This window comes from Mustela nigripes, chromosome 1 (genome assembly GCF_022355385.1).
Source record: "Mustela nigripes isolate SB6536 chromosome 1, MUSNIG.SB6536, whole genome shotgun sequence".
Taxonomy (NCBI): Eukaryota; Metazoa; Chordata; class Mammalia; order Carnivora; family Mustelidae; genus Mustela; species Mustela nigripes.
The window spans coordinates 6266258-6294149 of record NC_081557.1 but is presented as its reverse complement, the minus strand read 5'-3'; the positions used below and the strand labels follow the sequence as shown (position 1 = coordinate 6294149).

The 27892-nt window shown below is 55.2% G+C and overlaps 4 protein-coding genes across 4 annotated transcripts in view; 2 read left to right on the top strand and 2 right to left on the bottom strand.

Annotated features, from left to right (window-relative positions):
• The window catches only part of CTSW (cathepsin W), a 4259-nt gene extending 3428 nt beyond the window's left edge, over nt 1-831 (top strand). The window contains exons 8-10 of the mRNA XM_059401358.1: nt 177-241; nt 316-519; nt 600-831. Coding sequence (XP_059257341.1) covers nt 177-241; nt 316-519; nt 600-710 — 380 coding nt within the window. The 3' untranslated portion in view covers nt 711-831. The remainder of the gene's footprint in view (nt 1-176; nt 242-315; nt 520-599) is intronic.
• Nucleotides 832-1013: 182 nt separating this feature from the next.
• On the bottom strand, nt 1014-5232 carry FIBP (FGF1 intracellular binding protein). Its single transcript, XM_059401368.1, has 10 exons — nt 5060-5232; nt 4668-4866; nt 4355-4481; nt 3175-3275; nt 2582-2715; nt 2142-2250; nt 2002-2065; nt 1650-1736; nt 1465-1562; nt 1014-1135 (listed from the first exon to the last, which is right to left on the bottom strand). The coding sequence occupies exons 1-10, from the start codon at nt 5142-5144 to the stop codon at nt 1066-1068; spliced, it is 1074 nt and encodes a 357-aa protein (XP_059257351.1). The 5' UTR covers nt 5145-5232; the 3' UTR covers nt 1014-1065.
• Nucleotides 5233-7341: 2109 nt separating this feature from the next.
• On the top strand, nt 7342-9038 carry CCDC85B (coiled-coil domain containing 85B). The gene has a single exon (XM_059401344.1). It carries the CDS (start codon nt 7489-7491, stop codon nt 8095-8097), a length of 609 nt encoding a protein of 202 aa, XP_059257327.1. The 5' UTR covers nt 7342-7488; the 3' UTR covers nt 8098-9038.
• Nucleotides 9039-9135: 97 nt separating this feature from the next.
• On the bottom strand, nt 9136-14844 carry FOSL1 (FOS like 1, AP-1 transcription factor subunit). Its single transcript, XM_059401331.1, has 4 exons — nt 14409-14844; nt 12245-12442; nt 10426-10533; nt 9136-10011 (listed from the first exon to the last, which is right to left on the bottom strand). The coding sequence occupies exons 1-4, from the start codon at nt 14496-14498 to the stop codon at nt 9592-9594; spliced, it is 816 nt and encodes a 271-aa protein (XP_059257314.1). The 5' UTR covers nt 14499-14844; the 3' UTR covers nt 9136-9591.
• Nucleotides 14845-27892: the final 13048 nt, after the last annotated feature.

Here is a 27892-nt window from a genome sequence, read left to right as displayed (position 1 = left end):
CGTGGGCAGGCCTGGGGGCAGGATGACAGGGACGGACAGACAGACCAGGATAGAGGCAAAAAGACTGGGCTAGAGACAGAGATGGAGGCACAGAGTGGTGGGGGTGGGGGAGAACCAAGAGCCAAGAGCAGGGGGCACACGGGAAGCAGGGCCTAATGGCACCTTCTGCCCCTCAGCGATGGCCAACTACCTGGCCACCCATGGCCCCATCACCGTGACCATCAACATGAAGCTACTGCAGGTGGGAGAGGGTCAGGAAGGGGGGAGGGGCACCTAGGGGAGGTGGCCCCAGACTGAGCTCCTCTGCCTTTGCAGCAATACAAGAAGGGTGTGATTAAGGCCACACCCGCCACCTGTGACCCCTACCTTGTGAACCATTCTGTCCTGCTTGTGGGTTTTGGGAAGACCAACTCAACGGAGAGGAGGAGGGCAAAGGGAGGCCACTTCTGGCCTCATCCTCACCGCCCAATCCCATACTGGATTCTGAAGAACTCCTGGGGTGCTGAATGGGGTGAGGAGGTGAGTGTGATCTTCCCAAGGCGACAGGGCGGGTCAGGCCTCTCCCCTACTTCTGGCCCCATGTCCCCTTGACTTCCTAGGGCTATTTCCGGCTGCATCGTGGGAGTAATACATGCGGCATCACCAAGTACCCGCTCACAGCCCGTGTGGACCTACAGGGGAAGAAGGCCCCAGTGTCCTGCCCCCGCTGAGCTTGTGCCGCCGAGCCTCAGCCCTCTCCCACCATGCCCGCTGCCTCCTCGTTGGCCCCAGCAAAGGCTTTTGCCCATCCTCCTGATCTTGCTATGGCTTGAATAAACCAAGATGAGCTCCTTCCCTTGCATGTGAACTCAGCTGGGGTGGGGAAATGGGTTGGCAGAGCACAGACACCCCACACTCTGACACATCTTAGGCTCTGTGGGGCCCCCCGTCCCAAGCATCCCTATGCACAGTCACCGGGATGCTCAGAAACAGGTGTGCGTGCGCCCAGGCACACTCCTGTGCACAGGCTCCTCCAAAGTCGTGGCAGCTTTATTGTCAGTTCGGGCAGGGCGGCGGGAGGGAACCTCAGTCATGATAGAGGCGCAGGAGGCAGCCACGGAGGGTGCCCATGTAGCGGTCCCAAAGGGCCTGGTGCCTGCAACGTGAACAGTGACAGTGGCCATCACCTGAGTCCCCAACCACGGATGCTGCTCCAAGAGCTTCATACACCTAAGCACTCCCTCCCTCCTCACACTGTTCTTACGCTCATTATCATCATCCTCCCATTCTATGGGTGGGAAACAGGTGTGGAGAGGTTCAGGACCCTGACCAAGGTCAGGTCCCAGTCTCTAAGTGGGGTGGTCCACACAGAGACTTCCACCCCGAGGGCAAAAGACAGAACCCTGAGTCTGTAGGAGGGCTAGGCCCTGGCAAGAGGCTGGCTACAGCCAGGCCAAGCTGGAAAGGAAGCCTGGGCTCTCTCACCGGAAGCCATCCAGGGAGTGGACGGACGCCGAATACTGATTCAAGAAGAGCCGCACGTCACTCAGTGGCCAGTGGTCAGAACGGCAGGGTTCCACGAACTGTGGGCCCAAGGAAAAATCTAGTATCAGTACAGTCCAGGGACAGGCCAGGCTGGGGATCAGAGGGCAGCAGGCAGGATAGCTCACCTTCTCCACGAGGTCCACAAACAGGTCTCGGACATCCTTATTGTGGGTCAGCTTGGCAGCCACATTCACCAGTCCCCGGGACAGATTCTGTGGGGCAGATAGCCTGGAAGTTCTGCCTTCTGTCCCAGAGGCTGCAGGCTGAGCCCAGAGGCTGGAGGAGGGGCCAGGGCCCTCCCCAAATCTACCTCCCTCCCTCAAGCCAACAACTCCCCCAGTTTGTTCCCCGCTGCCCAAGGTGGGTAGGGGGCGGAGCAGGGCTACCCGCCATTCAATCTCCAGCATGAGCAGAGCTGGGGACAGTGCAGTGAGGCTGAAGATATCCAAGGGACAGAGGCCGGATTGGGCCACAGACCTTGAAGTTGGCTTCCATCTCAGAGAATACACCAAGCTTTCCCCGAAGGGCAGTACACACCAGGCTGCAGGGAGACAGGGTAAGTCTGGAGATGCCTGGGCCCCCACTCGCGCCCCGGCCCGAGGACCCTCCAGGGTCACCTCTTGTGTAGGTCCAGAAGGTCCTTGTCAGCCACAAGTATTTTGAGCTCCTTCAAGTCCTGGAGAAACTCCTTGTCTAGATCCACGTCCATGTCATCCACCTGGGAGTCTGGGGAAGGCCAGCAAGGGAATTGGGGTAGGGGTAAAAACGTCTCCAGTGATGTCCCAAGCTTTCCACGCCTGCCCCCTCAGCACACCCCCGTGAGACAGAAAAGGAAGTGTGAGAAGGGCGGAGTCACTTGCCCCAGGCCACAAATCAGTGGCGGGCACTCTGTCTGCAGATGAGCTGTGCAGGGGGGACACGGGACTAGGAGTAGCAATGTCTGCATAAAGAAGAAAGGTCGCTGGAAACCGGGGCCTGCAGGAGAAACTGCTGGTGGGGACGCAGGCCCTGGGAAGTTGGGGAGGTGTCCGGGCAGCTGGGTGTGTGTGGGCCTCACCCACGGCTCCGAGGGTCCAGTTCTGGATCATGAGCTCAGCACAGTAGGCAAAGTCGCCAAAGCTCAGATACTGCAGTTTTTTCTTCCCTGTCTCGAAGCGGTTGTTGGCAAAGAAGACGATGGCAGCGTAGTCCCTGCAGAGATAGGAGAGTGGGCCTGTCAGGGTTTCAAATTCCTTTTTCAGGAGCAGCTGGCACCGGTGACATTGGCCGGGGCATCTGATTTCTGGCCTGTCTCTGTCCCAGCTCACTATGCGACGTGCTTCAAGCTACTTCTCTCTGGGCCTCCCTGTATGTGTGTGTACAGAGGTGGTTTCATCCCAGGTCTCCTAAGGGTGGGGGAGACCTAAGGATAACAGTTACCATTTACCGAGCCCTTCCTAAGCCCCAGGGGCTACACCACAGGCTTTACATGTGACAGCCCCCTGGTAAAGAGCCGGTCTGATCCAAAGCACAGACGGGGAATAGGAGAGCCACTGCCCAGTACAGCCAGGGGGTCAAGTGGGTGGGGGTGGGGAAGGTGGACCTGCCTCGTGGCCCAAGGAAGGAGCGAGCAGGAAGGGGAGATGGCTGGCTTCTTGGCTGGCCCCTCACCTGGCCAACCGGTCAGACAGGAGGAAGTGTTGCTGAATGTTGTCCACCAGGGAGCCCCGCATCTCCTCCACCACCTTGAAGACTCGTTTAAAGTTGTCAAACTGCAGGGCAGTTAGGGGAGGAGGGAGGGAGGACTGGTCAGAGGCAGGTCATCTGATAAAGCGATTACTGAACATCCCTCCCTCACCTATGCATCTAACCAGTCAACAGATGCTGACTTAGTGCGTAGTATTCTTTTTTTTTTTTTAAAGATTTTATTTATCCATTTGACAGACAGAGATCACAAGTAGGCAGAGAGGCAGGCAGAGAGAGAGGAAGGAAGCAGGCTCCCTTCCGAGCAGAGAGAGAGCCCGATGCGGGACTCAATCGCAAGACCCCCAGATCATGACCTGAGCCGAAGGCAGAGACTTTAACCTAAGCCACCCAGGTGCCCGAGCATGTGGTATTTTTAAGTAAACTATTAACTGCTAATACCTGTTATCGATTCAAGCATCTTGCTCTGGATAAATGTTTACTCACTCTTACCTCTGAATTCCTCTTATTTTATATCATGCTTTCCAGCCCTTCATGAGCTCATGCTGGAACTGACCCTCCTGGCTAAGATCCAGGAAGTAAAAAAAAAAAAAAAAAGAGCAAATGCTAAGCTATACATAAGGAGTACACAAAAGACAGAGAGAAAAAATAGTAAAGGCCCAGAAAGGTTGCTTCTGCCTTCTGGGCCACCAAAAAGCCTTGTGGAGAATGTCCAATCTGACCCTCTGCTTTGTATTTCAAGGGGGCAGATGAGACGAAAAATAGTATACCCTCCAGCGGAGTGGCAGGAACAAAAAGAAAGCCAGGGGCTGGAGAAATATAAGCTGAGAAGGCTGGCAAGAGACCAGATCACAGAAGAGCATGACAGTCAAGGCCAAGAGGTGTGGCTACTATCCAGGATGGAGTGGGAAAGCCAATTAAAGTTTACGAGGAGGGGAAAGCTGTGGTCGGATCTGAACTTCTGAGAGAGCAGCTCCCGCCAGGGAGTAGGAGATGCTTTGGAAGAGCAAAACAAGGGACAAGAGACTGGGTATGAAGCCCCTGCCACAGTCAGACGTAGGAAAGGAGAATGGAGCTGGGGCAACGACCAAAGGGTTGGAGTGAAGACAGGGGATGTTGTGTTGGGGGACAGGGATGCAGTGCCCACTTGTCTCCGGCAGCTCTTGAGGGTGATGCCTGTTTTGGTGCTGATGTCGTCCAGGTCTTTCTTGGTGCCCTTGGACAGCTTCTTGCCCAGGACCTCCCGCACAAAGGCCTCGTCAAAAGCATAGTACCTGCGTGGAGGCAGAGGACACCACTGACTTCTACATAGGAGGGAAACGGGGGGTTCTAGCAGGACCTAAGTTTGGCCCCTCCCAGTCACAACTTTCTCAGACCGTGTGTAATTACGTCCCATCCCAACCCGGGCCTCGGTTTCGCCCTGCGAAATGGGTATATGGTCAGACAGGTTGGCGTCCCACCTCTCGATTAGCAGCGCCTGTCGGGAGGGCGGGATCTGGAAGATGAGCTGGTGCAACAGCTTAGGCGGTGCGTGCAGCAGGCGCTCGAGCATGTGGAAAGTACGGTAATGGTCCATGGTGTCGCTCTGCAGCACCGCTGCCGTGGCGCCCGTCTGCTCCAGGATTCCCGAGCGCACCCTCAGGGCCACCGCGTCGCTCACTGGGGAGTGGGCGCTAGCTTTAAGCCCCGCTCCGCGAACCCCCAGGCCCTCGGGGGATCCCAAGTCCGACTCCTACTAAACATCCCTCACCCCTGCCCACTTCCCCAAACAACCCGAGTCCTGGCCCCGCCCCCTCTCCCATCCCAAACAACCGCTCCTCCTGACCCGCCCCGCAGACGGCCCCACACACACCCGAGTAACCATCCAGCCAGAGGCGATACACGTCCTCGTCGATGAGGGTCGTGTTCCCCACGAAGATGTCCAGCTCGCTGGTCATGGCGACGCCCGGACCCGGGCGCAGCGGCAGCGCCCCGTTCGGAGCGAGCACGGCCCGGGCCGGGCGCGCCGCCTGCAGGCTACTTCCGGGAGCGCCGAGATTCGGCTCCGGGCACCCGGAGCCAGAGACGGACCACTTCCGGGACAGAGAGGGTAGGGGCAGAAGCGGCGAAGAGGAGTAGCCCCTCCTCCTAGCGGGAGGGGCAATCCCAGGCTCCTTGTGTCCCCCCGCCCCCCCCCCCCCCCCCCCCCCCCCCCCCCACCAGGCCCGGTAGTCCTACCAACCCTCACTTCCATCCTGGCCCAGTCTGCAGGAAGACTTCGGGAGTCGGGGCCGACGGACAGTCTCCCCTGCGCCGGCAACCTTCCCCTACACTTCTTTCTGGCTTTTCTCCTACTTTCTCATCCCTACTTTGATGTGTATCTTAAATGTAGGGGTTTCACAGGTCTCTATCCTAAATCTTTTCTCTGCAAAAAATATGTTTGACTTAATCTCCAAGGGCCCTTGCTGGGAGCCCCTCACTCCATTCTGCGGCTGAGATCCTCATCTGGGCGTAGGGCACCTGCTCCCATGGTTTTAACTCCCTCACTCCCTAACTCCTCCCCCCACCCTCCCCGCACTAATAATGACCTCTCTTACTCTGCAGCTCAGAGCTCTGGCTGGAGTCCACGTCAGGAGGACTGCCTAGATGCTCCTCTTTCTACGCTGTCTACGCTACAGGCCCCTCAAAAGCTAGACAGCCCTCTTTCCAATCTGTTTCTTTCCTGCGTTCCTATCTCAGTGACAGTCCCAACATTCACCCAGTTCTCAGACCAGAACCCTGGACTTTCTCCCGGAGTCCTCATTCTTCACGTTCAGTTCTGCTGATTTGCCTCCTGAATATTTCTAGGATGTTTTGTCCTCTCCACCCCTACTGGCACTGTCCCAGCCCAGTCCTCCTGCAGAGCTCTACCTTGCCCATTGACACAGTGTTCTTACTTGTCTCTCTGCCTACATCTCTTCCCCATAATCCATCCCACATAGAGCAGCCTGAATAATTTTTTTAATGCACGTTTTAAAATGGTACTCCTCTGCTTAAAATCCTACTGGCCTGTGGCAACGCTCCAGCCCACTACCTTTTTAGCTTCTCTCCCTCCCTTTAGCATTTTCTCCACACAGCTACCTTTCGGAAACATCCAGCTACTTTCAACGTCCCTAAAGCAGCTAGGCCCCCAGCATCTTTCACCATGCTATTCCTGCTCCCTGAACTAGCTTTCTCTTTATTTGGCAATGCCCTATATGTCTTTCGGGGCCCCTCAGATTACCACCCCTTTGGGGAAACCTTTTTTGGGGGGGTGGAGCTCCCTCAGACCATGCCTATTCCCCATTTACTTCTGGTTTTACACAGCCTGTTTCCCCCACTAAATTACGACCCCATTTGGGCCTGGGTGGCTCAGTCGGTTAAACCTCTGCCTTCGGCTTAGGTCATGATCTCAGAGGTCCTGGGATTGAGTCCTGGATCAGGCTCCCTGCTTAGCGGGGAGTCTGCTTCTCTCTCTCCCTTTCCCCCTCCCCTGCTCATGCTCTCTTTGTCTCTCACCCTTTCTCAAATAAATAAAATCTTAAAAAAAATAAATTACAACCCCTTGAGGACAGGATCAGAATCTTAGTCAAGTTTATTTCTGTCTGGGCTTTGCACACAATAAAAGTTTATTGAATAAATGAATCCCTATATGCACCTCCCCCCAGGGCAGGAAACGTTCCAACAGCGTGTAGGCTGATGATGAGTCAGGCACGTTTGGGCTCAGAGTTCCGAAAGGCTGGGAGCGATGTTCATTGAGCCGAGAATCTCCAGTATGAACTAAGTTAGGAAAGTTGGTAACGAGAACCGTCTGGGTTCCGTCGGGGAGTGGGCATGAGTCTGTGGCCGACGTCGGAGTCTTGGTTCTCAGGAGCTGAGAGGCCTAGGCGAGAGCTCGAGGCAGTTTGAACTGGGAAGTACCAAGCGCCTAGTTTGGGGTTCGCGGAGGGTAGTGGCGCTCAGACCCCCGGCGCAAGGGGGTCTGTAACTCCGCGGTCTGGAGTGGGCGGGGAAGGGGAGCTCCCTTTCTCTGTATTCTGCGCTTAAATCCCGCCCCTTTCCGGGGAGCCTTCCGTGGATTGGCTGTCCTTCCTTAACGTCACACGGCCCCGCCCCGGCGCGCGCCCCGCCGCGTGCCCACCCCCGGGCGGCTGCTGCAGCCTACGCTACACAGGCGCTGCCTGCCGCCCGCGGAGCCGGAGCTCAACCGCGAGAGCGCAGAGCTCGACGTGGGCTCCTGGGCCGCGGCGGCGGGCAGGCGATGCTCCAGAGGCCTGAGCAGCCATGGAGGCCGAGGCGGGCGGCCTGGAGGAGCTGACGGACGAGGAGATGGCGGCGCTGGGCAAGGAAGAGCTGGTGCGGCGCCTGCGGCGGGAGGAGGCGGCGCGTCTGGCGGCTCTGGTGCAGCGCGGCCGCCTCATGCAGGAGGTGAATCGGCAGCTCCAGGGTCACCTGGGCGAGATCCGCGAGCTCAAGCAGCTCAACCGGCGCTTACAAGCCGAGAACCGTGAGCTGCGCGACCTCTGCTGCTTCCTGGACTCCGAGCGCCAGCGCGGGCGGCGCGCCGCACGCCAGTGGCAGCTCTTCGGGACCCAAGCATCCCGAGCTGTGCGCGAGGACTTGGGCGGTTGTTGGCAGAAGCTGGCCGAGCTGGAGGGCCGCCAGGAGGAGCTGCTGCGGGAGAACCTGGCGCTTAAGGAGCTCTGCCTGGCTCTCGGCGAGGAGTGGGGCCCCCGAGGCGGCCCCGGCGGCGCTGGGGGCTCAGGCGCCGGGCCGACACCCGAGCTTGCCTTGCCTCCCTGCGGGCCCCGCGACCTGGGCGATGGAAGCTCCAGCACCGGCAGCGTGGGCAGTCCCGACCAGTTGCCCCTCGCCTGCTCCCCAGATGACTGAGCGCTCAGCTTCCTTCACGTCGACGCCCGACCAGACTGCTTCCCAAGCGCCGGGACTGCGGTGGACCTCGGGACCTGGACGCCGTGCCGCCTGCGTACGAGGGGCCGCTGGCATGGATTTGGAAACTCTGGCACTAAGGAGGGCCCCTCGCTTTCGCTGGTGGGGCAGCAGGGGAACTGGAGGCTGGAGCGGAGGGACTTGCTGGGGGCGGGGTGGGGGCTAATAAACTGGAACGGAAGCAGAGCCCGTGGCCTGGGCAGCGTCTGTTTGGGACTCGCCGGGGTGGGAACGAGGGCGGGGACGTTGAGACAGGGTACCATTGCCATCTGGAGGGGCTGCAGAACTAAGGCGGCTGACTACCCCAAGACCTCAAGCCTGGGGCGGGGTGTGGGACCGTGGTGAGCCCCTGGCTTCCCCCATTAGGCCTCGGGACAGGCCGTGATCCGGCCCCTGAAGTGGCTCCAGCTCCCTTCCCGGCTCCTTCCTGTCCAAGACAATGGGGCAGGAAGCAGGTGTTGGGGGCCTAGAACCCAGTCTGCAGCCTCCCCCGAGGCTGGAAGGGGCGTAACAGCGCCCTCCTATGGTCCGCGCAGGAGCGCTGTGGGCCTCCCAGGAGGAAGAAGATAATCCTTTTGGCTTGCGCCCAACAGCACTCTCTTTCTCCCCTCAGTCCTGGAGATGAGGCAGCGCAGATGTAATCTCATTCGTCAGATAAGACAACTTAGGTCCAGAAATATCAAATATCAAATAATTTGTCCAAACTCGTTCAGTAAGTCCGTAGAGGTGAGACTGGAGCCTAGGGCTTCTGATTCCTCTGGGTTCAATGAGACCAGGCCAGAACTTCAAGCCTTTTATTCCATTTTGGTAGGTTTGTATAAAAATACTCTATGTAGGAAAATAAATAGCAGCTGCCTTCCTTGTGGAGGCTTGGATTCCCTGGAGCTGAAGTCTTCTCCGAGCTGGGGGGCTGCAGGTTGGCTCATCACAGAAGACTCTGGCACTCTCCTGCCATTCAGGAGGGGCCAGCAGAATGCCCTGGTTCGATCACTTGATGCTGCTGGCAGTGTGGGGCTGGATGAGTTCTTTAGTGTTCTAGGCTGGTAGAGTATCACCTGTCAAGAGCAGGATTGGGTGGACTAGAGGAAGAGGGCGATGAAGACTGTAGGTGTTGTCTGGAAGGGCTTGGGGGCTCTAGAGGACCTCGAGGGCTCTACAAAGTCCTTTTTGGTTGCCAGGAGTTCCCTCGTACAAATGGGAAATATTTTGTTTCCGATTTAGTGCAAATTCTGCTAGAGAAGCCAGCTCTGGAAAAACAGTGGGTAGCTTTGGTGGCCCCAAGCTGACTCTCCGAGGACCTGGAATATGCCCAGTGTCATCTGGAGGGATGGAGAAGAGCCTGCTGGGATGGGCATGGGATACAGTCCAGACCAGCTGGACCAGTGGGTGGGGAGACATTGGCTAGAGTGGCACCCGCCAGTAGGGGGCTGGGGTGCCTCATAAGGCAAGGAGGGTGGGGGAGCCCAGAGGGTCAGAGGATGGGTCCCCGCTGCTGCTGCTACTCCTGCGATGGGCTGAGGCGCAGGGCTCAGGGGTGCTGGGGTAGGTGAAGACCGGACTAGGGGTGAAAGGAGTCAGGGAGGGTGTGGTCATGAGCGTGGGGGTGTGCAATGCTTCGGGTTCAAGCACGGGCCCCGAGGAAAGAGAGATACAAGGTACAGGGCGGGAAGGTGCTGGGGGGCTGCTGGTGCCGCCGGTACCGCCCGCGCCGCCAGTGTCGCACTCCGTGGCCCCTTCCGGGATTTTGCAGATAGGGCGGTGGGCTTCGAGCACCAGCTCCAGGCGCTCCTTCTGCTTCTGCAGCTCCTCAATCTCTCGCTGCAGACCGGACTTCTCGTCCTCCAGTTTATCGGTCTCCTGCGGAGGGTTAGGAGTGGAATTAGAAGATAAGGGCTGAATATGGCGTAGCCTCGGGAGGTGGTGGTAATTGGGGGAGGGGGTGGGTCTCCAGTGAGTCTGGACTACAACTCCCATGAGCCCTTGGGAGAAAAATGGGCTCGGCTCCCATCAGGCCCGGGAGCATCTTAGAAGGAGGTTGTCTGCCGAAGCTTTAACCCTCCTCTCCCTCTGATGGGAGTGAGATGGGCTGTAACTAATTTTTAATCGCTTTTCCCTCATCGTTTTCTGCGAAGGAGTGCTCCGACGGGAGCCTGGGGGAAGGGGCCTTCATATCCTGGTGCCCTCTGGGACCCCTCAGGCTCTGGGGAGCCACGCCCCTCTGAGCTTCGGTAGACCGGGGCCTGGACACCCTCCGCGCCGGCCGGTGCTCACCGCCTGCAGGAAGTCGGTCAGTTCCTTCCTCCGATTCCTGCACTTGGCTGCCGCCAGCTTATTGCGCTCGCGCCTCACTCGACGGCGCTCCTCCTCCTCCGGGCTGATCTGGATGGGTAGAGGGAGTAGTGAGGTAGACCCTGGGCCACTGGTCGCCCGGCACTCGCCTTGTGGGGTGGCCCAGGGCTAGGACCCTGGGCGACGGTATGGCAGTGCAGCCCCCCCTCTCCCACCGCGCTTCAGGGACCACACAGCACCGGGACAGGTTCCCCGCACTCGCGCTTTAGTGAGATTGAATTAATCAGATTTTTGCCTCGTCTGATTACTCTCAGAATGCCCCCCCTCCCCAACACCCACACACTCCACAAACCTTTACCCCTCTCCATCTCTCAGGACTCAACTGAGATACCTCCGCTCTTCCAAGAAGGTTTCTCTCTCATTTCCCACCCAGAAGTGGCCTTTCTTACTCTGAACCCCTGGGGCCCAGCCGCTCTTTTTCAAAGGACCCTCATTCTTTTCAGTCTCTTGATAACCAAGTGTCCTCTTCCCCAGAGGCTGTGAGCACTAGGAGAGGTTGATGAGTGTTGCCGCTGAGTAAGATGTCTTTTATTAGGAACCTATTACATGCTGGTGTAGAGCTTTACACAGATTCTTAACCAAACTTCCCATGTAAGGAACTGAAGCCTGGAGAGGATGAATAACTCGTTTATGGTCCCAGAGCAGAAATTAAAACCCACTCACTCTGTTCCACATTGAGAGGGCAGGTGATGGAGACCACCTCCCCCAAAAGAACCCCACTTAGAGCTCACAGCCCCAGTCTAGGAGTCCCAGAAAATAAGAGCCCCATAAGCACAGGGCTGAAGAAGTCCAGGAGCCTGCCTTGGGCTCACAGCGTGGCCCTCTTCAGTTGGTCAAAAAGGTCTGTCTTAACTGCACATCTTTGCAAGAACCTGAACTCAGGTCAAGCTCCTTAATGTGCAAGCCTCACTCCACTACAGTCTCATGTACCAAAATGAAGGAGGAGCCGCCGCTCCCTCTATCTCTTATTTATTTTGGCAAGGAACTGTATTTTATTTTATTTTTTTAGCACTGTGAAGGCAGGAGCCTTGGTTGGGGAGCCAAGAGTCCCCAGCTCACTCTGCTTCGAGCCTGTTAGCTCTGGATGAGACAGTGTGGCTTGATGGTTAGGATCTCACTTTCTAGTTGGAAAGACCTGTCTCATTGCTCACTACTTGCATGATCTGGACAAGTGACGACCTCTGTGTGCCTTCATTTCCCAGCTGTAAAATGGAGAAAACCAGAGTGCATTCCCCAGAGGCTTTTTGCAAAGATTAAATGGGACAGAGAGACTTAGACCCAGAGAGTAGCTGCAGGGAACCCTCCCCTTTCTGTTCTCTCCCAGCTCCATAGACGGCATGTGCTCACCATCCCCGTCCATGTCAGCGGGTAGAGAACCCTCTCCCGTCCACCCACTTCTCCATCTGTTGCTCCACGTGTGCACCTTACATTCTCATCTTCATCCCTGTTCTTGCTCTGCCAACCTCTCTACCCGGAATGTCTTTTCCTTCATCTCTATCTATGCAAATCCTCCCCATCCTTCTAGGCTCCAGAAAGCTTTCCTTGATCTAGAAGTGACCTCTTTGCCCTCTGGATCACCGCAGGGGCTCCTATTACTTTCTGCCTTGACCAGGAGTCACCAATGGCCTTACCTCCCCACCTCCCCCCTTTCTAAGCCCATGTGCCTTCGGCCGAGAACTTGTCCTCTGCCCCTCAGCACCCCTGTGGGCATCTGCACCAGCGCAATGCCTCTGCTACGTACCTGTTCACAGGGCCGGCGTCGCACCCCTGGAGGTGGCCCTAGGGCCCGGATGACTCCTGGCCGGGGCTGTGGGGGGCTGTACGGGGGGTAGGCCAGAGGCCTGGGGTAGCTGCTGGGTCCGAGGAAGTGAGGCTGCACCATCCACTGCAGCTCCTGGCTGCCACTCACAGCATGGACACTTGGCACGAGGTGGAACTTCTGAGGGATGCGACACGGAAAGCCAGGGATGAGGTCTGTGTAGAGTGAGGTGCCGCTGCTGGGCAGAAACCACACCGCCGTCCACCCTCAGTGCAGCTGTTGGTTCTGAGAGACCGGAAAGAGCACAGCCTGACAGAGAGACTGACTTGGTGACCAGTCTCTGCTTACGAGCTGTGTGACTTCGGGCAAGTCTCATAACCTTGCTGTGCTTTCATTCCCCTATCAGAACCAATACTTACAAAGTATGGATTCCAGGCACCATCCCAACCACTTGACAAATTACTGACTCATCTAATTTGCACAACAGTGTCTTCATTTTCAGACAGGAAGACAGTTGTCCACAGACACATAGCCAGTAAGTGGGAAGTGGAGTTTGGGCCCAGACGTACTCCTGTATTCTGCCTGAATCCCATCTGTACAAAGAGGAGAATTCTGGCTCCTATCTCCAAGGCTGGCTGGGCGAGAGAATGGGCGTGACAGGGCCTGGGAAGTGGCCGGTGCCCAGTGCATGGGGCTGTGGTGGGCAAGAGCCACTGGCCTGGGCTGAGGCTGTCCCAGTTAACTCTTAGCTCAGCCCCTTACTGGCCGTGACTCAGGACAAGCTATTTAACCTCCATCCTTGTTTTTAATATGGTTGTAGGTGAGGATTATGGCATCTCATTGATGCGAAGAGATGCCCTTTAGTAGCTCTGAAATCACAGTTCACTTGGCAGCTTTAGAAAAATTTACTGGCACAAAATAATGGTGGGCTCTCAACTCAGTGAATTCTTAGATTCAATGAAACCTCCCCGAACCATACGGGCTGCACTGTAAGCGTTCCGTGTATTACCTGCCAAGATTTTCCTTCAGCCAGAAATCCGAGAAAAGGGTTGAGATGGGGATTCAGTTTTGGGGAGGACTTGGGGCTGGGCCTTGGCGCCCAGGCCTTCGGGAAGCTCGCCACAAGCCCAGGCAAGTCCAGACAGCGGTGTCCCCTGCCCAGCGCTGCGGGCCTAGTGGCCCGGTGACCCCAGTTCCGGGACTGAGGCACTGCCCGCGGCATCTCCCGCTCCCGAGTAGTCGGGCCCCGGGCTGCTGCGGGCCAGGAAGGGAGGGGCGCCCCGGGTGAGTCAGCCACCGTGACTCGGCCGCTGTGACTCGGCGGAACGGACGCCGCTCCTTCCCTCCCCTAACGACACGTGCGCGCTGCCCCTCGACAGGAAGTGGGCACCTGCAGCCACCCAAGTCCCCCCAGCCTGCAGCGGGGCGCCGTTTGGTGCCGACAGTCGGGAGACGCGGGAGCTGCCTGCTGCAACACCCCGCGCACTTCCCGGCATCTCGCAGCCTCCTCCGGCCCCAGCCTGTAAATTAGAGGCGGAGAACCAGTCTCCCGGAGTCCAGCAGGCTCCACTGCTCCGAGAAAGGAACGGGGACTTGGCGACAGGGTACAGACAGACAAACGGGCACAGAGAAGGTCACAGACAGTGTCGAGGATTCCCGGTCTGTCGGAGGTAGCCTGCCGCTGGATGTCGCCCCCCTCCTGTGTGGGGACTTATCGGCGTCAGCTCAGACTCCGGATCCCGGGGGATTTAGTCCGCGATGGATCAGATCCTCTGCTCCTGTCCGAGCTGGGACTAATCCCGGACTAAGGGGCGCCTTTCTGACGCGGACAGGACGAAGAAATCAGTCGTGGACGGGAGGAAAGAAAGAAGGTAACAGAGACAACAGGACAGATAGACAGTAGACAGCGAAGGGAAAGGGGGCAAGACAGAGGGGACGTTCGCAGATCTTTGTCGCGCCTGCCGCGCGCGTTCCCCTGGGCTGTGGGGGAAACGTGCCTCTAGACGCGGGAGAATCCGCGGCCACGGCCACGGCCCAGATCCTGTCCCCACTCCTGTTCGCGGCCCCAGTCCCAGAGTGTGCGGAGTCGACCGCAGTGTCCCAGGCGCTGTCCACCCGGGAACCCCAGGCGTCGGGTCCCTCTCACCTGCTGGCCTGAAGTGGGGGGCTGCGCCGGGCCGCCGTACGCACCGCCGGCCCCGGAGCTCGGTCCGGGTTCCCCGAAGTCTCGGAACATGCCCTGGCTGGCTGCTTCGTGGGGTCCGCGTCGCCGGCTTCGGTTCTGACTCACTTGCTCCTCGCGGAGTCTTTTCTTTTAATGAATGAAAAGTTCTCGGGCTGAACCACTTCGATTGGGAGGGGGGAGCGGGCGATTTTCAACGGCGCTGGACACCTCAGGGCTCCACCTCCCCAGACGCTCCGCCTTTTGCCAATCCGCACTGAATTTGTCTACGCCTCCTACAGTCCAGTGACCGCCTTGTCGTGGGGAAAGGGACGGACCTGGAGTCCCCCAGGACAGCGGCGGGTCAGCCCCTTCTGACGTAGTTGCCCATACATGGTGCAATTTCCTCGCCGCGCCCAGGTGGAGCCGAGGATTCCCCCGCGGATTTACGCACCTGTGAGCGGCTGGGCGCCGCACCCCGCCCGCGAGCCCAGGCTTTGGACCGGCCTTCCCATGCGCAGGCGCGGAGCCCACTCATCGCCGGATCCGGCCTTAGTGTTGGCATTCGTCAGAGGGCACGAAAGACTCACACCTTGTGGCGGGTGGGAGGTTGGAATGATGAATGAGAAAGGGGCCTGCAAACAGTAAAGTGGATTATAAATGTGATTGTGCTGGTTATTATTTTATTTACGGGGTGCTTACGTCGTACTTAACTGCCGTCCAAGGCTTCACACCTGCTGGCATTGTTTTAAGGTTTAGGTATACTAAAAAGTGGGTAAATGATAAACCAGGGTTACCGAAGGGTGGTCTATTTTAAACGTTTACGATGGACAAGTTAATGGTTTGGACTACCCACAAATACAAGGTGACTCGATTGTGCTACTCCTGGGATAATTTCAGAAGTTATAACAAGTTTTGATTCAGATCCTGCATAAGCGGTTAAGAGACTGCGGAGTCGGCCATGGGACGCATTTGTCCTATGCTCTGTTAAATGCCATCTTCTTTAAATACTGTCACCGCTCCTTGGGGCTCTGTGGTCACCAGCCTTATTTGGAGATGTGCCAAATTTCAACAACTAAAGCCAACACCGTGGGGAGTTGGTACCATGGTCCTCCCCATTTTACAGATGGGGGAACTAAGGCTGAGGTATGTTGAGAAGAAGTGCCTAATGTCACAAAGCAAGGGGCTGAAGCAGGTTGCCAAATCAGGGCCGTGGGAGCTCCAAACCCACGCTCAGGCAAGATTTCTCCAAGTCCTCCCACACGCTTTTTTTTTTTTTTTTTTTTTTTTTTACCAGTGCAGAATGTCAGTGCTGAGAGGACCACCCCAAAGCTTCTGGGCTTCTTCCCATTCTACAGATGGGAGAACTAAGGCCCAGCGGGAGTAAGGGGCTGCCGGTGTCCCACAACTACAGAGAGAGAGCTGGGCTCTCCTGCTTTCCACGGCTACCTCCGTTTGGCCAGCTCCAGTATTGTCATCAAGGAAGGAAGAGTTTGGGGGAAAAACAGGGTCCTGGGCTGCCCTTCCTTGGGGACTGAGGCCACGGGTCTGTGGGTGCACTCAGGGCTCAGAGACACAAAGCCAGGTGGTATAGCTCAGCGGTAGAGCATTTGACTGCAGAGATATAAAGCCAGCTTGGCCCTGGGCTTCCAGTCCCAGAGCTACCATTTTCTGTCTCTATGACCCTGGGTGGGTCACCTTCCCTTTGAGTCCCAGTCCCAGTGGGAATAATTGAGCCTCCTGCTGACCTCATGGGGTTGCTATAGGATCAAATGAGATCATAAATGTGAAAGTGCTTTGTAAGCTGTAACGTGCTGTGCACTCAGAAGGTGGTTCCCAGCTCGGTGCCTCTCCCTTACCCTTGTTCTACTCGAGGCTTGTCTTTCTCTAAAAAGAAAAGAAGCTAACAGCGGTTTACCAGGCTGAGAAATATAGAGGTGAGAGAGACAGAGGGAGAGAGAGAGAGAGAGAGAGAGAGAGAGAGAGAGATTTGAGCCAGTGTGATCCGTGGAAAAGAACATGCCTGCTGGAATCAGACAGTTCCAGGTTCTGGAGTTTGAATTCTGGTTTGGCTGCTCACCAGCTATATGACCTCGATGAGACACACCATCTCTCAGAGCCTCTGTAAAATGGAAATATAATGATGACTACATCTCAGGGTTGTTCAAGAATAGAAATAAAATAATATCACATGTTTAGCCCTGCATATAGCAAGAACTTGATGAAGAGCAAAAACAAATACACGTGTTAATACAAAGTTCCAGAAGCGGGAGCCCTTGGGGTTCTGATCACAGGCTAAGGCAATCACGCAGCACACACACACACACACACTAACTGATGTTTGAACTCTTTGGCTGAGCCCAGGTTGGATGGGTCACCCTGTCCCACTTGCCCAGCATCCTGGGGGCAGGGACAGAGCAAGGCCTCCGATCTCAAATCAGTGTGTGTGTGTGTGTGTGTGTGTGTGTGATTACATGGTTTTCTGAAAGTCCCTTCTTGCTCTAACCGTTGGTGGAGCCACAAGGAGGTCCTTTCAGAGGCAGCACATTCCAAGCTCCTCAGTCATTAACTCCTGCTTCGTGGCTGCAGTAACGTTCCTGGCCCCTGACCTCACCAGCTCCCACCCAGGGAGGCCAGGCGTGATTCCCAAGGGGCCACTGTGATTGCAGGAGTCTGGGGGCCCGGAGGTCTGAGACACCAGGGCACTGACCCCTGGCACCCTGTGTGAGCCTGGCTCAGTCACCTCCTTCTCTGAGCCCCAGAGAATGCCCATCTCTTGGGGTTGCAGGGAGGAAAAGGAGGTAACGGATGAGTGTGCTTGGCACCCAGCAAGCTCTGTCAGTGCCCCCAGGCTGTAGGAGGGGATGTTTATGTGTTTCATTTTCCACTCACTTATTATTTTTTTAAAGATGTGTTTATTTATTGGAGGGGGAGGAAGAGAGATTGTGGGGGGGGGGGAGAGAAATCCTCCAGCTGACTTCCCACTGAGCCTGGAGCCCGGCTCAGGCTCAATCCCAGGACCCTGAGATCATGACCTGAACTGAAATCAAGAGTCGGACACTTAACCTACTGTCACCCAGGCACCCCTCCATTCACTTTTTTTTCTTCAAGGTTTTATTTATTTCAAAGAGAGAGAGAGAGAGAGAAAACAAGCAGGGAGGGGGATAGAGGGAGAGGGAGAAACGGGCTCCTCTCTAAGCAGGAGCCCGATGTGGGACGCGATCCCAGGACCCTGGGATCATGACCTGAGCTGAGGGCAGATGCTTAACCCACTGAGCCACCCAGGTGCCCCTCCATTCACTTTTTAAAGCGAAGTTTATTTATTTTATAAACAGGGTTGAAATTTACATAACATACAATTAACCATTTTGAGCGTAGACTTCAATAGAATTCTGTGCACTCACAGTGTTGTGCAACCACCACTTCTCCCTAGTTTTCAAAACTTTTTTATTATTCTAAAAACCATCCCATCCCCCTAAAGAAATCAGTCCCAGGGTGTCTGGGTGGCTCAGTGGGTTGAGCCTCTGCCTTCAGCTCAGGTCATGGTCTCAAGGACTGGGATCGAACCCTGCATCTGGCTCTCTGCTCAGTGAGGAGCCTGCCTCCCCTTCTCTCTCTCTGCCTACCTCTCTGCTTCCTTGTGATCTCCCTCTTCGTTAAATAAATAAATAAATAAATAAATAAATAAATAAATGAAATCCTTAAAAAAAAAAATCACTCCCAATCCCCATCTCCTGGGAACCACAAATCCTCTTTCTGTCTCTGTGGATTTGCCTATTTTGTACATCTCATATAAATGGAATCATACAATATGTGACCTTCTGCATCCGGTTTCTTTCACTTAGCATAGTGTTTTCCAGGCTCATTTATGTTGTAGTATGTGTCAATACTCTGTTCTTTTTTTTATTGCTGAATAATATTCTATTGTATGGATATACCACTATTTATTTATTCATAAGTTGATGGATATTTGAATGTTTCTCCTTTTGGGATATTATGACTAATGGTGCTATAGACATTTGTGTACAAGTTTTTGTGTGGACAGATGTCTCATTGATCTTGGGAATGTACCTAAGAGTAGAACTGCTGGCTCATATGGTAATTCTCTGTTTCACCTTGTGAAAAACTGCCAGACTGTTTTACAAAGTGGTTGGACCATTTTACATTCATACTGGCGGGTATAAGAAGCTTCTAATTTCCCCACATCCTTGCCAACATTTATTATTTCCGTTTTTGAAATGAAAGACATCCTAGAGGGTGTGACATGGTATCTTGTTTTTTTTTTTTTTAAGATTTTATTTATTTATTTAACAAACAGAGATCACAAGTAGGCAGAGAGGCAGGCAGAGTGAGAGAGGGAAGCAGACTCCCCACTGAGCAGAGAGCCTGATGCGGTGCCCGATCCCAGGACAAGGATCATGACCTGAGCCAAAGGCAGAAGCTAAATGAGCCACCCAGGCACTCCTGGTATCTTGTGTTTTAATTTGCATTTCCTTAATAACAGATCATGTCCCTTAATGATGAATATTTTTTCATGTGCTTTTTTGCTATTTATATATATTTTAGGAACAAATGTCTATTTGAATCCTTTGTCCATTTCTATTTTTTTTAAGTTGGCTCCATGCCCAATGTGGGGCTCAAACTCATAACCCCGAGATGAAGAATCCCATGTTCTACAGACTGAGCCAGCCAGACACCCCTAGTTGGTGGGGTTTTGTGTGTGTGTGGTTGTTGCATTATAAGAGTTCTTCCTCTATTCTGGCTAGCAAACCCTTACCGAAAATATTATCTGTAGCTATTTTCTCCCAGTCTGTAGGTTGTCTTTTCACATTTTTCATAATGTCTTTTAATGCACAAAAGTTTTTCTTTTTAAAGATTTTATTTATTTATTTGATAGACAGAGATCACAAGTAGGCAGAGAGGCAGGCAGGGAGAGAGGAGGAAGCAGGCTCCCTGATGAGCAGGGAGCCTGATGCGGGGCTCGATCCCAGGACCCTGAGACCATGACCTGAGCTGAAGGCAGAGGCTTTAACTCACTGAGCCACCCAGGTGCTCCTGCACAAAAGTTTTTAAATTTTTTATGAAATCCAATTGTTTTTTCTTTTGTTGCTCATTCTTCCAGGGTCAGAGCTATGAATCCACTGCCAAATTTGAACATCTACCCCTATGTTTTCTTCTAATTGTTTTATAATTCTGTTCTTATATTTAGGTTCCTGGCTGAAATGAGGTTTGATACACATCTAGTGAAGTGTGCTTATCCAATATGTTCAGCTCATGCATGCAACCCCGTGCAGCTACTGCCCTCATTACGATAGAGGACATTTCTAGCAGCTTCCAAGCTCCTTGTCCCCACCCCATCCCCCTCAGTCTCCACTCCCCACCCATGGGTACCGCTCTTCTGACTTCTAGCATCATCGATGACTTTTGCCTGTTCTTCATATAAATGGATGTGTCCTTTGGTGGCCGATCACACTCTGTTCTCCAGGATAAGTGCCCAGGGGTGGAATTATTGGGTCACAGGGTACATGGACATTTGCCTTTGATTTTCTCCAACAGTCCTTCCAGAATGGTTGGACCATTTTACCTGCCACCAGCAGTGGGTAAGAGTTCTAGCCTCCCCCCACCTGGAGGTGACATCTTAGTTCACTTCGACATTTCTTTCCCTTGGATCTGGCCCCATCCTCTCCTGGACACTCTCCACAGCCTCCAGCCAGGCTCCTTCCTCTCCATTTCCCACCCCGGCAGCCTGAAGAACTCTTTTAATATTCTGACCATTTCGCTCTCAGACTTGGACCCTTCTGAGCACTGGCACCTTTTGAATTCTATGCAGGAGGCCTGGAAAGGAGCCTGCTGTTCTTTTAGGTTGATTGTGGGGTTCGTAGGGCCATGAGGATAACACTAGGCTCACACTCATCAAGCTCTTACGAACTGTTTAAAGTAATGTATTAATCCTCACAACCATCCTGTAGAGATCGCTAATAATGTTATACCCAGTTTTCAGATTAGAGAATGGAGGCCCAGGGGAAATTAAGCAACTTGCTCAAAGCCACGCAGTGAGGAAATGGTGCAGCCAGGATTTGAACCCAAGTAGTCAGTCTCGAGTGCCTGTTAGTCCTTCCCACCTCGCACTCCTCGCTCAGTTCACTGCCTTGTTAGTCTGCCCTTTGAAACGGGCCAGAACCTTTAACATGGCATTCCAGGTCCTTCCAGAGGTAGGCTGCCTGCCTAGGCTCTACCCACTTACGCGATGTGCCCCAAACTTGCTGCTGAACGGAGCCTCTTGCCTTCACACAGGCTGTTCCCTGGGCCCGAGATGCCCCTCCTCCCCCCACCCCACCCCAACCCGGCCAAGCCTCTAGCATTCTGCAGGTCTCCGTTTCTCCACCGCTTCCTCAGGAGGCCTTCAGTGAGTCCCTAACCAAGGTTGAATTCCTCATGTGACGCGGTCCCATAGCACCCGCAGGATTCCTTTTTTCTTTTTTTTTTTTTAACCTGCTCTGCATAACTATAACATATTTTATATTTAAAAATTTTTTTGTTTAAAGATTTCATTTATTTATTTGACAGAGAGAGAACACAGGGAGAGAGGGAACACAAGCAGAGGGAGTGGGAGGGGGGAAGCAGGCTTCCCACTGAGCAGGGAGCCCGATGCGGGACTCAATACCAGGACCATGGGATCATGACCTGGGCCGAAGGCGAATGCTTAACGACTGAGGCACCCAGGCGCCCCTATCTTTAAAATATTTTAAATATTCTGTGTTTGGGGGGATTTTCTAGATATTATTTTAAGTTATTTTATTATTTTATTTTTTAAAGATTTTGTTTATTTATTTGAGAGAGAGAGTGAGGGCAGGAGCAGGGGAGAGGGAGCAGCAGACTCCCTGCTGAGCCGGGAGCCCAACGATTGAAGGTAGATGCAGGCCAAAAAAAAAAAAAAAAAATCAACTTCGTTGAACTCTATTTTGCATCAAAAACATGTATTGGTCAGTTGTTTGACCATCTTAGACACCCGTGTGAGCATGTCCTAATGAAGATACAGAACATTTCCATCCCCTCCCGCCCGGAAAGTTCTCTCCTGCCTCTTTGCAGGTCCCCCACCCTCGCCAAACGTCCCTTATCTCAGTTCTATTGCCACAGATCAGTTCTGTCTCTGGCCTCCGGTGTGAGCTCTTTTCTGGCCACCCTCTGTCTTGCACCATGATGCCGAGACTCCCCCAGATGCGTGGCGCAGTAGTTCACTCCTTTTGATGGCTGGGTCCGACCCCATTGCGTGATGGACCAGTTTCTGTATCCATTCTCCTGAATGAACTGAATATAAAGTCAAGTGGAGCCGGCTGTGGGGGAGGTAGAGATGATTAAAGACTTGGTCTTGGCCCCAGGGCACCGACAGCTTCAAGAGGTGATCAGACACTGAGGAAAACAGCTGGAAAACTGCCTGGGCTGTTTCCACCTGGGCAGTAGGTAGGCAATGCTGGGGGCAGGAGCGGGAGAGCACCAGGGGCTGGAGAGGAACCCCCAGGACAGAAGGATTCTTTCCCACTGGGGGAGGGCAGGCTTCCCGGCAGGGGTGTATTTGAAGCTGGGGCAGCTGTTCCTGGGGTTGGAGTTGGTGGGCACAAAGGCCTGGGTTGGGGGGCGAAGAGAGGGGAAGCCCGGGGACTCTGAGGTCCAGAGCGCGTGGTGGAATCTGTGTTGGGCTGTGAAGCGGGAGGGGTGGGCAGAGCCAGGCCAAAGCCAGGGTCCTTGAATGCCCGCCTGCCCGAGGAATTTGACTTGGGCTGGAAGACAGGGGGACAACTGAGTGGTGTTTGAACATGGAAGTGACTTGTGCCCTGTTCTCTGAGGCTGGAATCCAGGGTAGAGGGGGCTGGAGTCCCTTGTGGGGAGGTCTTCTGGGCCTGGCCCTCTAGACTCTCAAAGTCAGAGCCGGTCATGCAGTGGGCCCCGGGCCAGGAAGAGGGTGAGGTATGAGGAGGGCTGGGCTGCTGTGTCCAGGGCCTGGGTATCACCCTATCCGTTCCCCAGGTGCCCATGGAGCACGCACAAGTGCCTGTCCCTCTGCTGTCCTTTGAGGCTCATGTCACCTTGCCGCAGACTCATCCCTCTGAAGCAGAGGAGGACCCTGAGGCTCCAGAGAAGGAAAGGGATGGATTAAGCGGGAGTCAGGGACTGGGCTACCATGTCCCCACTCTTGTCCTGGGGTTCCCTCCCCCACCAGCTACCTCTCCAGCCCAGGGCACCCTGGAGAGCATCAAAGACCTGGTCCCCACCGCCTGCATTTCCGATCTGTTCTGCAACCTCAGACCAGCTCCTTTTCCTCTGGGACCCTCAGTTTTCTCTTCTTACAGATGAGTAATTGACACACTGTGGGCCCTGGAACCAGAAGTTTCTGTGGAGACCCACCTGGGGGAGGGGGAGGGCAGGACAGACCCCTGGGTCCCTCACCCCTGTTCCAACCTGCACAGCTTGGGGAAGCAGTAGTGGACAACCACAAGAGCTCTGGAGTCAGGTGGCCTGGGTTTGAGCCCCAGCTCGGCCGCTTTCTGGCTGTGTGATCCAGGCCATTCTCTTAACTTCCCTATGCCCTCACTCTCCTCTTTGTGAAAATAATATAATGATTGTACCTGCTTTTCAGGGTTGTTGGGGAGTAAATGAGATTAGGTGTGGATGGCACTTAGCAGAGGACTGGTTTCTTGTAGAAGGGTTCAGGGCGTGTTCGCAATTTCTTGCTGTCAAGTTTTGTGCCAGGTGGACCATTCCGTCTGCACGGGGGGCATCAAGGGTCCTGCTGTCAGTACTCAGAACTGCTCTGCCTGCTCAGCCTAGCCCCTTAGGTTCTTGGAGCAGCTCCTGCTCCCTGCACACCTAAGCCCCGGGTAGTTAGGACCTGTCACCAAGTTCTTGGGCTCTCCTCACCCTCTGGGACCTGGGGCTTACCCCCACCCCTGGGCTCCAGGTTGCCAGTCCCTGCTCCAGGCCAGGAGGGGGATGAAACGCTCATCCTGGGATAAAAGGCTGGCAGACGTAGGCTGGGCCAATAAACCACCCCACCCTCGCTGGGAGGACCTCTGGGCATCCATGTAAACTGAGTCATGGGGGGCCAGGGGGGTGAGTCATGCGGCCTGTGAGTGGGAGCCAGATGGGGCAGAACATGCCTATGGAGGGCCTTTGGCCATGCCTCATAAAGCCACAACTCTCAGGGACCCTCTGACACCCAGCAGGACTCCAGCCTGCTGGGGCTGAGGGGCAGGGGTCTAGAGGTTGGGCTCTAAGCTCACAAGCCAGCGCCTGTGTGTTCCTTCCTGCGTGAGCGTGTCTGTGCGGCGCGGGGAGGGGAGTGAGGCTGGCAGACCGGAAAGGGAGGCTCTGGCTCTGGAGGAAAGGATAGGGGTTTGGAAAGGAGTCAAAGCCCTAAGAGAGGAAGATTTTGGCGGGAATGCATCTCTGCCCTCTCCTGGCCTCTGGGGGTTTGGCTGATTTCTTTTTCTCCTCTGCAGGACAAGCTTTCTCTTTTTAGCCTGGGAGGAGCCAGGGCCCAGTGGGTGACATGTCTGTCCTCTAGAGTCCCCAGGAGCCAGAGCCGCTCAGTGACACCTCAGTCACTAAGCTCCCTGCCGCAGGGGTACGTAGGAACACTCTGGGGGAGTTGTGGAGGCTGCTAGAGCGTTCCTAACCTTGACCGTGGCCAAGTTACTTTACCCCTCTTCTGGCTGCAGTTCCCTCCTCCGTAAACCGAGGGCTGTGAGGACCAAAATGCATTAATGTGTGCAAACTGCTTGGAGGAGCGCCAGGTACCGCCTAGGTCATGTGCCCGTTTGTTCTTACTATCTGAGCCCCAGCGTTCTCAACTAAATAAATGGGAGCGGGGAGGGGGTGAGAGGCACCCCTTGTCGGGCCATTGCTTTGGATTCAGTCTCTGACATCATTCCCTGGGAAGCTGCCCCTCGTCCCCCACCCCACTGCCTGCTGACCCTGTCCCTCTGTCCTGCGGTGGGGGGTGAGGTCACAAGGGAGAATGGGTTCAGTGGGTTGCCGGGCTGTGTGCCCTCAGGTGACCCCCTCAGTGTCTCGGGGATGCGCGTCAGAGAAGTGGGGAGTTTCCCTTCCCGGATGAATCAGCTTTGTGACCCAAGCCTTGTCCCTGCCAGGGCCCCTCCCAGCAGGCGGGAGTGGGGTGCAGTTGCCCTGCTGGGAAAATCCCCCAGACCTCACCAAAACCTGGGCTGAAACTTTCTCCCAACTCAGCTGTTTCCTGTCTTCCGTACCCCAGCTGAAATCAGGGGTCGGGTAGATATTCTCCCATCCCCCAGCCAGCCCCTCTAGAGCCGCCTCCCTGGTGTTTGGGGTACACAGGACATGGGAGTGGGAGGAGGTAGATTGTGTGTGTGTGTGTGGGGGGGTCTCCTTTCCCGGGCCTCAGTCATCCTTTATGTGGTTTTATAAAAGAGGGCTGAGCATAGGGGTTTGTCCAAGTTTACTCAGCCTAGCCCATCCTGGGCCTGGGCTGTTTCTTTGCTCCAAACAGGGCAGAATCCCCTGCCAGCCCGAGGGGGGCGATCTTGGGGAGCTCCTGGCCTGGTAGGGAAGCCGTCCTTCCCCTAGGCCTGGGAGACGGGCGAGCCTTCCTGCCCAGGTAGGCTTAGTCATTGTACTCTCTGGGTCTCAGTTTCTCCATCAGTCAAATAGGAATCTTAAGTCTTGGCCCAGTCTGTTCTCCCCGGCAGTTCTGAGAACCCACTTTGTGTGCTTTCCAGGTCAGGTCCTAAGTCCTGGCTGGGGCTGGTTTGCCTTAGCAGCAGCCCCTCATTCCGATGGCGCTTTCCTGCAGTGGCGGCTCAGTCATGCCGTCAGGGTAGAATGGTCTGGATTCAAACCTTAGCTCTGCCCCTTACAGCTTTGTAACCTGGAACCAATCACTGAACCACTTTGGGCCTCAGTTTCCTCGACGGCAAAACGGCAATAATAACAGAGCCACGTGAGACTTTGAGGAGAGGATGGAGGGAAACATTCAGCACAGTGCCTGGCTCTTGTTATGAGCAGAGGAAACAGGCCCGGAGACAGAGTGACTTTCATTCACTCATTCACTTCTTCGATGTGTATCTGGCACTTGTGCTCGGCCAGGTCCTATGCTGGACCCTGTAGACCCCCTGCGGGACAAAGTGGAGCCATTGTCCTTGTGGGGGGGGGGCACACAGATGAGAGCCGCAGTGGGGTGGGTGTTATGGGAGCCTGGGGTGTGGATGAATGAGGAAGGAGAAATCTCTGGGAGGAGGGGCTGTGAGGTGTGAGGTGTGTTTCGCCAGGAAAGCACGGGAGGGTCAGGCACACCAAATGGAGGGCATGAGCAAGGCACCAAAGTGAGAATGACCAGCATGACTGCAAGAAAACAGGCAGCTGTTAGCTTCTGGAGCAAGAAGGGTGAAGCAGAGAGTGGAGCAGAGGAGTCCGGGGGAACAGGCAGGGCTGGATTCGGATTGAAATCTGGATTCGGATTTTAGTTGATTTATGGAGAGGTTGCTCCGGCCAAGCACTGTGCTAGGCTCTTGGGACAGGGCTGAGATTTTGGATGCTGTTCTTGCTTTCCCTAAGCCCGCCAGTCTAGGCACACGGCTCGGGGACCAAGGGAGATGGCATCAAACGAGTGATTACATAAGTAACCTCCCGACCCTTGCTGAACGACAGGTGTTCAAGCAGAAGGAACAGCCTGAGACCCAGGGCTGCATGCCAAGGGGTGAAGGAAGTGCCAGTTGGTTCCAGTGGGGTGAGCACAGGCGGGAAGGGGCACCTGAGGAGAGCTGGGGCTCGGCAGGGGTCTAGGGTCATGGCTGCTTCGGGAGAGTGGACTCCAGATTGCAGGCTATGGGGAACCATGGAAGGGCTTTGAGTAGGAGAGGGGCACAGGTAGCTCTGCAGTGGAGCTGGCTGCAGGGGGATAGATGGGGTCAGTCGGAGAGAATGGGGCCGCGGAGGCAAACTGCGGTGGTGTGGGAGGGAGAGTGAGGGCTGGGCTAAGGCAAGGCCATGAGGATGGAAGAGAGAGGGTTTGTGAAATGCTCAGGAAATGTTAGGAAAGGACCATCAGATGCTGTTGATACCACCTGGGCTGCTTTGTGGGACCCATCAGGGCCTGGCAGAACCCCCCCGAGCCCTGGCCCAATTTGGTCAAGTGCAAAGCATTGCTTGTCTGAGGGATGCAGGGTAACGGGGCTCCAAATCAGGGACCACCTGGGACTTCCCAGGGCTGGGCTGAGGCAACTCAGGCCTGGGGAAACTCGGGGTGAGGAGGAAGCTGGGGAGGGGGCTGAGGCAGCATCTCATGACTCACCCACTTCCACCCAGTCAGCCCGGTGGCATCTCCGCTCCCCTGCTCCAAATTCCAATTTGGTGAGGCTGCTGGAGGCTGAGTCAGCTCCGGCACGGCACGAGAGCAGCGTCCCAAGGGGCTCCTTGCCAGAAACCCTGGCCCCCAACCAAGGCCAGGGCCAGGCTCCCAGACTACAGTAGCCTCAGCCGCACGGTGCTGCCGACGATCCTGTGAGTGACTGTGCCTTGGGGGTTGCGAAGAACTCACAGTGGGAGAGGCCCTGGGTAACAGTCCAAGGAGGAGGCAGAGGCCGGGGGCCAAGTCCTCCTCTGCCCAGCTCACCACACGACTCTGCGAGATTTCCTGTTCCCTCTTGGCCTCTACTTCCTTGACCACACAAGGGGACCCACATTTCCTAAGCAGTTTATGAGACTTAAATAAGACACATGAAGTGCTTTGCAAACTGCCCCGTGGCCCAGGATAGTCAGAGTGGGAGGAGTGAGGCAAAACGTGAGAAAGTCCGGAGTCCCTTACAGCTGTGCAGGCTGCTTACCGCGTAAGAAGTCCAACCTAGGCTGTCGAAATCTAACCCGTCCTCCGCTCACCGGGCTGTATTCCCTAACCTAGAAATGCTAGGACCAAGAGGGGACCCTGCCCTAACTGACACAAATACACCCAGTAGGGCCCAGTAGTAGCTCCTCAGACTTTGCTGGCTCAAGCCCCTAGATTTATGGGAAACCACTAAGAAACCGATTCTGATTCTTGGAATGGAGGAGAAGCAGGACTGGTTTTGCAGAGGCTCCCAGAGAGGCTCCCAGCCTTGGCAGGGAGATGAATCTTATTACTGGGGAGCAGTTAGGGGTTCCCAGGTAGGGTAGAGAAGAAGTCTCTCCTGGTCCTGCCCCTCTCCAGAAACCAAAGCAGGCAACCAGTATTTTTTCTTTTTCTTTTTTTTTTTAAAGATTTATTTATTTGACAGAGAGAAATCACAAGTAGACAGAGAGGCAGCCAGAGAGAGAGAGAGGGAAGCAGGCTCCCTGCTGAGCAGAGAGCCCGATGCGGGACTTGATCCCAGGACCCTGAGATCATGACCCGAGCCGAAGGCAGCAGCTTAATCCACTGAGCCACCCAGGCAACCAGTATTTTAAAAAACACTCAAGACACG

What these genes read in the sequence shown, in the direction of transcription:
- FIBP (XM_059401368.1), bottom strand. Translation starts at nt 5,144, where the DNA reads ATGACCAGCGAGCTGGACATCTTCGTGGGGAACACGACCCTCATCGAC. An exon ending in TCAAGAGCTGCCGGAGACAA is followed by an intron (nt 3,276 to 4,354) that starts GTGGGCACTGCA and finishes ACTGCCCTGCAG; the next exon opens with TTTGACAACTTTAAACGAGT. An exon ending in CTTCTGGACCTACACAAGAG is followed by an intron (nt 2,066 to 2,141) that starts GTGACCCTGGAG and finishes GTCTCCCTGCAG; the next exon opens with CCTGGTGTGTACTGCCCTTC.
- CCDC85B (XM_059401344.1), top strand. Translation starts at nt 7,489, where the DNA reads ATGGAGGCCGAGGCGGGCGGCCTGGAGGAGCTGACGGACGAGGAGATG.
- FOSL1 (XM_059401331.1), bottom strand. Translation starts at nt 14,498, where the DNA reads ATGTTCCGAGACTTCGGGGAACCCGGACCGAGCTCCGGGGCCGGCGGT. An exon ending in CCCCCACTTCAGGCCAGCAG is followed by an intron (nt 12,443 to 14,408) that starts GTGAGAGGGACC and finishes CGCATCCCTCAG; the next exon opens with AAGTTCCACCTCGTGCCAAG. An exon ending in GACGCCGGCCCTGTGAACAG is followed by an intron (nt 10,534 to 12,244) that starts GTACGTAGCAGA and finishes CTACCCATCCAG; the next exon opens with ATCAGCCCGGAGGAGGAGGA.